Source organism: Arachis ipaensis, chromosome B6 (assembly GCF_059453495.1).
Source record: "Arachis ipaensis isolate K30076 ecotype BB chromosome B6, ASM5945349v1, whole genome shotgun sequence".
Lineage (NCBI taxonomy): Eukaryota > Viridiplantae > Streptophyta > Magnoliopsida > Fabales > Fabaceae > Arachis > Arachis ipaensis.
The window spans coordinates 21,101,653-21,110,458 of NC_142441.1; the positions used below are offsets into that span (position 1 = coordinate 21,101,653).

The 8,806-nt window shown below is 35.7% G+C and overlaps 1 protein-coding gene and 1 long non-coding RNA gene across 2 annotated transcripts; one reads left to right on the forward strand and one right to left on the reverse strand.

Annotated features, from left to right (window-relative positions):
• The first annotated feature begins 372 nt into the window (after positions 1-372).
• LOC107646114 (DHHC-type zinc finger family protein) lies at positions 373-3,598 on the forward strand. Its single transcript, XM_016350308.3, has 7 exons — positions 373-879; positions 971-1,220; positions 1,337-1,428; positions 2,050-2,176; positions 2,281-2,366; positions 2,711-2,776; positions 3,169-3,598. Exons 1-7 carry the CDS (start codon positions 694-696, stop codon positions 3,283-3,285), a joined length of 924 nt encoding a protein of 307 aa, XP_016205794.1. The 5' UTR covers positions 373-693; the 3' UTR covers positions 3,286-3,598.
• A 1,114-nt stretch (positions 3,599-4,712) lies between these two features.
• On the reverse strand, positions 4,713-5,719 carry LOC148554839 (uncharacterized). Its single transcript, XR_015886076.1, has 2 exons — positions 5,579-5,719; positions 4,713-5,464 (listed from the first exon to the last, which is right to left on the reverse strand). It is a non-coding gene; the product is annotated as an uncharacterized LOC148554839 (long non-coding RNA).
• Between the last annotated feature and the right edge of the window lie 3,087 nt (positions 5,720-8,806).

Here is an 8,806-nt window from a genome sequence, read left to right on the forward strand (position 1 = left end):
AATTTTAAAATCTTACATGACACGGGAACACGCATACATACAAAATATAAAGTATTTTTTAGATAAATCGTAATGATATTTAATATTTATTGATATTAAAATATAAATTAACTTTTTTGAATTATTTTTAATGTCTTATTTTAATTATATCAAGTATTTAAAATATTTTTTTGTTTTAATAAATAACAATATATACTGTATCTAAATTTATTTTAAGAATATATGTTAAAAATAAGATTGAACACGCTGACACGTGATTGTATTTATGTGTTGCGTGTCCGAAAAAATTTTTTTTATTTTTTATTAAGACACGATTAGATACAGTATACACGCATGTTGAATGAATATTGGTGAGTGTCGTGTCCGATATACAGACACGACAACTCAGCAAGTGTCCGTGCTCCATTGTGATCGTGAGCTCAACAACATCCGACCCGACCCCGCATTCGATCCATCGCCATAAAGTGGGGTGCTTCGCTGTTTCTTACTTTATTTGCAAAGCCGGTTGAGAAGCACAACCGGAAGTCCTATTACCCAAATTCCAAAATCTGAATTGGAAATTGGGATCGCAGCACCCTGGCTTCCGATATCTGGAAACGGCTGTTCCCGGCACGGAGCAGAACAGCAGGACTTGGAGGTGCAGCAGCAGTAAGGTTTCCAATCCCGAAGATCATTACCTCAATTGCTCGTCGAATGGATCACATCAACTTGTTCAAGCTCTGCTCTGCTCTCCGCGTTCTCGGTTACTTCATGATCCTCCTCTTCGCCGCCATCGTCGCCCTCTCCTACTACGCCGTTGTTATCATCGCCTGGGGCCCTCTCTTGTTCCACTCCCATTCCCCACTCGCCTTCCTCATTCTCTTCCTTTTTCACATCCTTGTCAGTTTTCCCTCCTATCTCTCTCTCTCAAAGATTTAACCTTTTTTCTCTTGTTCAATCTTCAATGCTCGTAGTTGTTGCTTGCTTGCAGCTTATACTGTTGACATGGTCCTACTTCATGGTGGTTCTGAATGACCCTGGTTCTGTCCCCCATAATTGGAGGCCTTTGCCCATCTCTCAGCACCACGATTTAGAAGCTGTCACTACTCCTATATCACTCTACTCTCAAGTTGCACCTGAGTCCGAGGCTGCAGCTGAGGCTTCTTCTTCCTCTTCTTCCACTGGCTATTGTACTCGATGCCAGAATGCCAAGCCACCCCGTTGCCATCACTGCTCTGTCTGTATGTCTCTTCCAATATTTTCTCTATTTTCTATGAATCATTTTATACATGACCATGCACAAGCATGCCTCACCTTGTCTTGAGGTTTATATTTGTCTCCTTGATGTATTTTGCAGGCCAAAGATGCGTTCTTAAGATGGATCATCATTGTATTTGGGTGGTGAATTGCGTTGGAGCACGTAACTACAAGTATTTTCTGCTCTTCTTGGTAATTCCATGTCTCCATAGTTGCTACTTTCTTTGTGCTCTACATATTCTTGAGAAGGTTTTGGGATTCTTCCTCTGCATATCGCTTGGAAGGTTTTGACATTTTTTATTACATGATAACACTGAACTTGTCAATTACATATCGGTTGCATCTGCATCAAATCATTCAATGAAATGATTGTTGGCCCACATTTCTGGTAGTTAATTGATAAAACTGAATTAATCAATTCAATGAAATAATTAGAGAAACATCTATCCCTCTTGAGTCTTGTCGATTTGCAGTTGCTGCTCTATCATTAAGAAGATCTAGTGAAGTGATAAAATTTAAGTTTTCCATTTAATAATCCTTTGCTTCTGTATCAAATTATCGAATGGAATATGTGCTTTAACTGCTTTCTCAACATGAATGGGAAAAGTGTTGCTACCTTGTTAGAATGAACAGAAAACACATGCCTAGTACTTTTATTCTAAAGGAAAGCAAATTATAAATTATTGAAGTGCATACTGTTAGAAGAAAACAGGAGGGGTCAGGTGGTGGAGTTGGAAAAGGGATGAATGTCATACTACTCTTTCTGGTATTTGTTTTGCCTAATTTATTTCTCTGTCCCCCTCCTATTAATAGCTATATACATTTCTTGAGACAACACTGGATTGCTTAGCTCTGGTCCCCAGTTTGATCAGATTCTTCAGTGGAGCTAGAAATCATTCATTATCTCCTGGGGGATTTGCTGTAATCTTTTTGGCTTCTAGTAAGTATAAATGTTATACTTATATTAGTCAAGTTAATCTGGGTAGCTTTTATTGAATCCTCATAGCTATTAATGTTTCTTACAGACTGTATGCCTTGATGCAGTTCTCAATTTGGCCTTTGCACTGAGTCTTCTCTGTTTCGTAGTCATGCATATATCTCTTCTCTTAAGCAACACAACTTCGGTAGAGGTAAATTGTTAATCATTTATGAATAAATATTATTTTCTCTTTAACCTTTTTGAAATGGTATGCAATAATGCTATTGGTCAGACATACATTAGAGTTTTGTTAATTCTGAAACCCAGCATGATTCTGTTCACTGAACATGGGAAATATCAAATATGTCAGGCTTTATCAAGCTGTGACAACAGATGATGATATTCATTAATTCAGCTTTGATTGTTGAACATGGTTGTGTACCTCTAAGGCTCTAACTATGATGAAGGCCTGGTACACTGAGTAGTCACCAGATAATTTTGAGAATAACTAAGGTTCTTTTATCTAAAGTGGCTGTTTGGTAAATGATGTTTCAGGTTTATGAAAAGAAAAAAGCAGTCAGGTGGAGGTATGACTTGGGAAGGAAGAAGAATTTTGAGCAGGTAACATTAAATATCAAGTAGTAAAACATCACAAAATAATTGGAAATTGTGAAGTTGATGTTAAATATCTGATTCATGAAGTGCTTTGTTCGGATGAGGAGCGAAAAGGGGAAGAAAGAAAATGGAAGAAATGAAAATAGAAAGAATAGGAAACGAGAGGAAAGGAAGTAAAAGTTGCGTAAAATAATAAGAATTAGCAATTGCTCCTTTTAACGAACAAAGCATTGTTTGATTAGTTTCAATAATCTGATGATTTAACAATGTAACATGAAATGCCGTAATATTAGTAAATCCTGTAATTGTAGTGTGTGATCTCTACCTGGATTAATATCTTGTGAATTTGAGTCACCCTTATCAGATGTTTTCATATGTTCTACCCCTTGTTTTCCAAGGTTTTCGGCACAAACAAGGCGCTATGGTTGTTGCCATTGTTTTCAAAAGAGGATATAGACAACATACCTGCACTAAGGGGGATTGAGTTCCCAACACGTCCGGATCTTGATGTATGAGGCATGGTGACTTGAGCTTTTGTAGTTGAATAAGCGATGCCATCGTCTGCTTTTTCCATTAAGTTTCAGCATGGACATGAAAATATTGCCATTTTTCTTTGAATGTAGCTGTCTAGATGTATATATGTAATCTTGCATTTGATTATTCTTATAAGCAGTTTAGCAACCTGACATCTAAAGGTAATACACTGTACATTTACCTTCGAAATTCAGTCCTAGTGTACTTCTTGACCTGTCTATTATTGCATCATTTTATAAGAGATATTGTCGTACGTTACTAGTGTTCTATGTGGAATTGGTTGAGCTTGAATCATAGTGCGTTATTCGGATTTACATCTTTTGGTATAATCCTATATATACATTGTTTTTGTTTTTTATATAAATATTGAAACAGGAAAAGAAAAGAAAAAATCAGACAGACAATTATAGCCACTTACTAATTGAAGGCATATCATGATAAATTGATAATAATGAAAGTTGGGGGAATTATCTTCGCTCAGCCGCCCACTTTTTCATCATGAAAGTATAACGAGATAACTATACCGAAGTTCTCTTGGATATAAAAAATAGTGTGTATATATTTATAGCGCAAAGTAAATTGAGTTGGTGGTGCGACTCCTTAAAGACAAATAATGTATGGACGTGCAATTTTATTCGATTGTCTTCCTTGTGGGGTAAGATCTCTTCCAACCGTATTAACATGCTCAGGCTAGATTATGGACGTTCGTGTTCTCCACTTTGCTGTATGGTTTTGAGTGACACAAGTTGCTCTATTATTTAAAAGAATTCAATTAGAGAGCTAATTTTTTTCAGGTAATTTTTAAATTTTTTTCTTTTAAATTTTAAATTCTAAACTTCGAAAACTTTTTAAATAAGTAAAAAAAATTTACAATTAAAAATTAACTATTCTTTTTTGTTTTCTACAATATCCTCTATTCTGATAGTAAAAAAAACTAATCCATTGTGAATATGACTTTCGTTTAAGTTTTGTGACCCATGGACTACTGCATACACAAGGCGGAATTTGAACCCCTGAGACTTGTTTAAGCGAACGAGAGAGGTGACTACTCGACCAACCCAAGTTAGTTATAAAAAATCAACTAATGTTAACTAATTAAAAATCTATTTCCTATGCTTATTCTTATTTAAAATGGCTACACAAAGACAATGCATTGTGGAGTTGATTTCCAATTTGCCGAAGGCTGAGTCAACGGCAACGTCCACTTTGTTGTCCTACTGATCATGGATTATTATTATTCCTATTGCTGAAAAGGATTATTCAATCACGTGATTTGTTCAATTTTAGACCCATATTTCAACTCTATTTAGTTAGGTCTAAACTTTCAAAACATAGACAAACACTTATTTTTTCATGACATGCTTATATTATTTGAAACTAAAGCAGAGTATTAAGGGGACGGTTGGAGTTGGAGAAATACTTAAATCTTGAAAGCTGCATTCATTTACAAAGACTTAGCAAGCAGCAATCACCATACGTGGCTAATCAATTCCAATTGGATTGCAGGATCTGGGGAGGGGAACATCTGTGAATATGACTTGCCCCTACCCTACCCTTGCACCCCTTCTTAAGCTTCCACGTCATATATCCCATTTTTCTACATCATATAAAACTGAAGAATTTGGCCCAGATACCAACTACCCCTGTCATGTTCTAACATATCTAATATATTTAATTACAAACCAAAAAAAAACAAGGAACAAAGAAAACAAAAAATGCTGAGAATTGATGGAAGCGTATGTGCTTCGTTAATTGAGAAGAACCATCAAAGATATTACAGAAATCCATTTGACTTGAATTGTACAAAACTGGCAGATGCTAAGGAACTTCCCTTAATTCAAAAGAACTTAAGAATCAAGCTAATCTCTTTGGAACTGGATGATGAAAGGAGGACGTTGCATCCACTGGATCGGTTTTGGCAGTGCAAAAGTCGGGAAGTATAAGAAAGAGACAGCAAATGATTGGTGTGAGGAAGAGAACGAAGCCAAAGGGAACCATCCATAGCTGCTTATTTTTTGGGTGGTATTTGTATAGCCACCAACCAAGAACAAAACCTCCTGCTACGCTTATCACCAAACACAGTAATGAAACAACCAAGTATGCCCTCCTAATTCTTCTGTTCTCTCCATTTTCCTCTCCTTCATTTGATCCCATCTAGCCCTGAAGTTGAAAGTTCGCAGAAACAAACGCATTTTTTTATGATTGGAGACACTAGACACCAACTAACAATAATATCAGCATAAGAAAATATGAAAGCAAGAAAAGAAAACTTGCCTGGCCTCCTGTGGAATATGACGAGAAGGAGAGAGGTTTGTGGGTACGATGGGGATGTGAAAGAAGAAGAGGGGACAAGAGCGGCAACTAAGACATTGGTGCAGGGAAGCTAAGAGGGCAAGAGGACCATGATGTGGGATTCTGTTTCTGCTTTTCAGGGTTATATCCAAGGAAGTTCTTACTTCATTTTCGGACATACTATATACTATAGGGTACTTTCCTTTTTAATAATCAAAGTTGTTAGTAATAGTGGTATAATAGATTAAGAATGCTAGAGGACAGTAAAATTTATTGTTTTAACAATAATTAATGAGCAATGTTCAAAAATATAAATTAAAAATATATTATTAAATTATTACAGTAAAATATTTGATTAATAATAAAAAATAATAAATTTTGTTAATATATATATATATATATATATATATATATATATATATATATATATATATATATATATATCAGAAAATGATTATGGCAATTTCGATGGGAGCTTATCTGAGGTAGATGTAGGTTGCAATCGGTACATCACACACATATGACTTGTAAACTTGTATAAAAAAAATAGATTGATAACATTATTTTAACTAACAATTAAATTAGATAATATATTTTTATTATTCTTAATTTTTTTTAAAAGAAAGAACTTAACACTTGAAATGGAACAAATAACCTATAATTACAAAACATAAAATATAAACAAAAATAATTCTTATGTCATTTTTAGTATAGTCATCAACAACATGAATTAACTACCACATCATTTCCTAACACAACAGAATGATCGAGCAACATAATTAACCACGTCTGTTATCTTGTTTTAAAAAATGACATCATTTTTACATAACTAAATATTCTGTATAATTGAGAGAACCTAATTAACTAACACTTGTGTAACTCTTTTGTCAAAGACATACTCCGCTAACTCTCAAAATGATCTTTTAAGGTATTTGGAATAGTCCACTTCCATTCAAACTCCTTGATCCATGCACACTACACCTGCTAAGAGTACTCACAAGTAACAAAAATGTGTTGTACAGTTTTAACATCCTTCTTACACAAAACGCACAAATTATCATTCCATTCAATGATTCCGAATCTACTTAGCCGCTCCTTTGTGTTGACCCGACCTACTAATACAAATCAGGTGAACAACTCAACTCTAGGCGGAACTAATCCTTTCCAAATTTCTTATGTGAATCTGTAGCTCAGAATATCATTGGCCATAGTCTCTTCTTGTAAAATATGAACAAATGAGTTAGTAGAATAAATGCCTTCCTTGACACATTTTCACACCACTTTATCTTGTACTTCTGCTATCAATCTAACAGATTGCAAGACATGAAGCAACTGATCCAAGGTATCTACCTTCCAATGTCGGAGTTTTCTCTTCCATTGAAATTTTCAAATCCACTCTATACCATCCCAAAACCCACAATCTCTAATTAATGATCCTTTTTGGTTTAAAATCAAGAATTTCGGAAAGGAGTCTTTTAGCTTTCCCACTTGGAGCCAAGTATCCTCCCAAAATCTGGTGGATCTACCATCCCCTACCTCCATAACAAGGTCATCAATCATCCTCTGTCGGACCTGTTAGTCCTTTATATGCAGTTGACATATGTCTCTCTATGGGCCTCCTTTCACTGGTAGTGTCTGAGTTGACAGCAACTGATCAGGGTTTAAGCTATTACAGGAGCACACAATTTTCTTCCATAATGGACAATCTTCCTTTGAGAAATGCCACCGCCATTTAAACAGTAGAGCAGTATTACGAATCACCATATCTCCCACCCCCAACTCTCCTAGCTTTTTTGATGCTTGGACCATCTCTCATTTAACAGGAGCCAGACCAGGTTGTCCATCTTCCTTCCCCCAAAAGAATCTCTTCTGTAATGGGATTATTCTTCGTGCAACCGCATTTGACATCTTATATAAGCTCAAGTAATAAATAGGTAGGCTATTTATTACTGACTTTATGAGTACCAGCTTTTCGGCCTTACTAAGGACCTTTGATTTCCACAAGCTAAGTTTTTCTTCCACCTTATCTATGACTGGCTTCCAAGTTTTTACTAGCCGGGAATTTGCTCCTAGACTAATACCAAGATACCTCATCAGTAGAGATGTCTGCTGGCATCTGAGAAGAAGTCACATCCGACTCACCCACTGCTGACTGCAATTCACTAGGATCAAATTAGACTTGTCAAAATTAATACTCAACTCAGACATCATTTCAAAGCACCTCAAAAGTCTTTGATAATTTCTCACTGTCTCCTCCTCCGGCGGACAGAACAATATAGTGTCATCGGCAAATTATAAATGTGATAATTTTATATTATCCCTACCGACTAAAAGTGGAGAGATTCGCCTATTCCTTATTGCCTCTCCGATCATCCTGTTAAGCAATCCACCACCAGAACAAACAAAAATGGAGATAATGGATCACCTTGACAAAGCCCCCTCTCCATCTTGAATAGTTTTGATGGTGACCTATTAATCAGAATAGAGATAGATGCCGATCTAATACACTCTCTGATCCATGCCCTCCATGTACTACCGAATCCTGTCTTTTCTAATACAGTATCAACAAAGCACCATTTAACTCTATCATATGCCTTTTGAAAATCCAGTTTGATTATCGCTGACGCCTTCTTCTTTAGTTTCAACTATTGCATAATTTTACATGCAATTGAAGCTCCATCATGTATCTTCTTTTTCTTCACAAAGTTACTTTGTAATTTTTCAACTAAAAATGGTATTGCACTCTTCATTCTTCTTGTCAACAATTTAGATATAACTTTATAGACATATCCAACCATATTTATAGGTCTGAGATCTTTTATTTTCTTAGTCCCAGCAAATTTCGGAGCCAACGCTACCCACGTGATATTAGACTCTATTGGTAGCCTTGCCGACTCAAAAAAGTTTATCACAACTGCAGTGAAATCTGTTCCAATATCATGCTAATACTTTTTTTATGAAATTCATATTGTACCCATCATTTTCTGGAGCCTTAGTTGATTCATAGTCCCAAACTGTCTCTTTCACTTCCTCCACTGATGGCATCACCTCAAGGACTTCAGCTTTCTCCCTTTCTAACGATTAACTAAACCATCTCTAAAGCTCAAACTTAGAGAAGCTTTCTAATGGTACAAACATTTATAAAAATCTTTAGTTGAAACTTTTATTCTTGCATGATTCCTCACTAGTCTCCCATTAATCACCAATGAT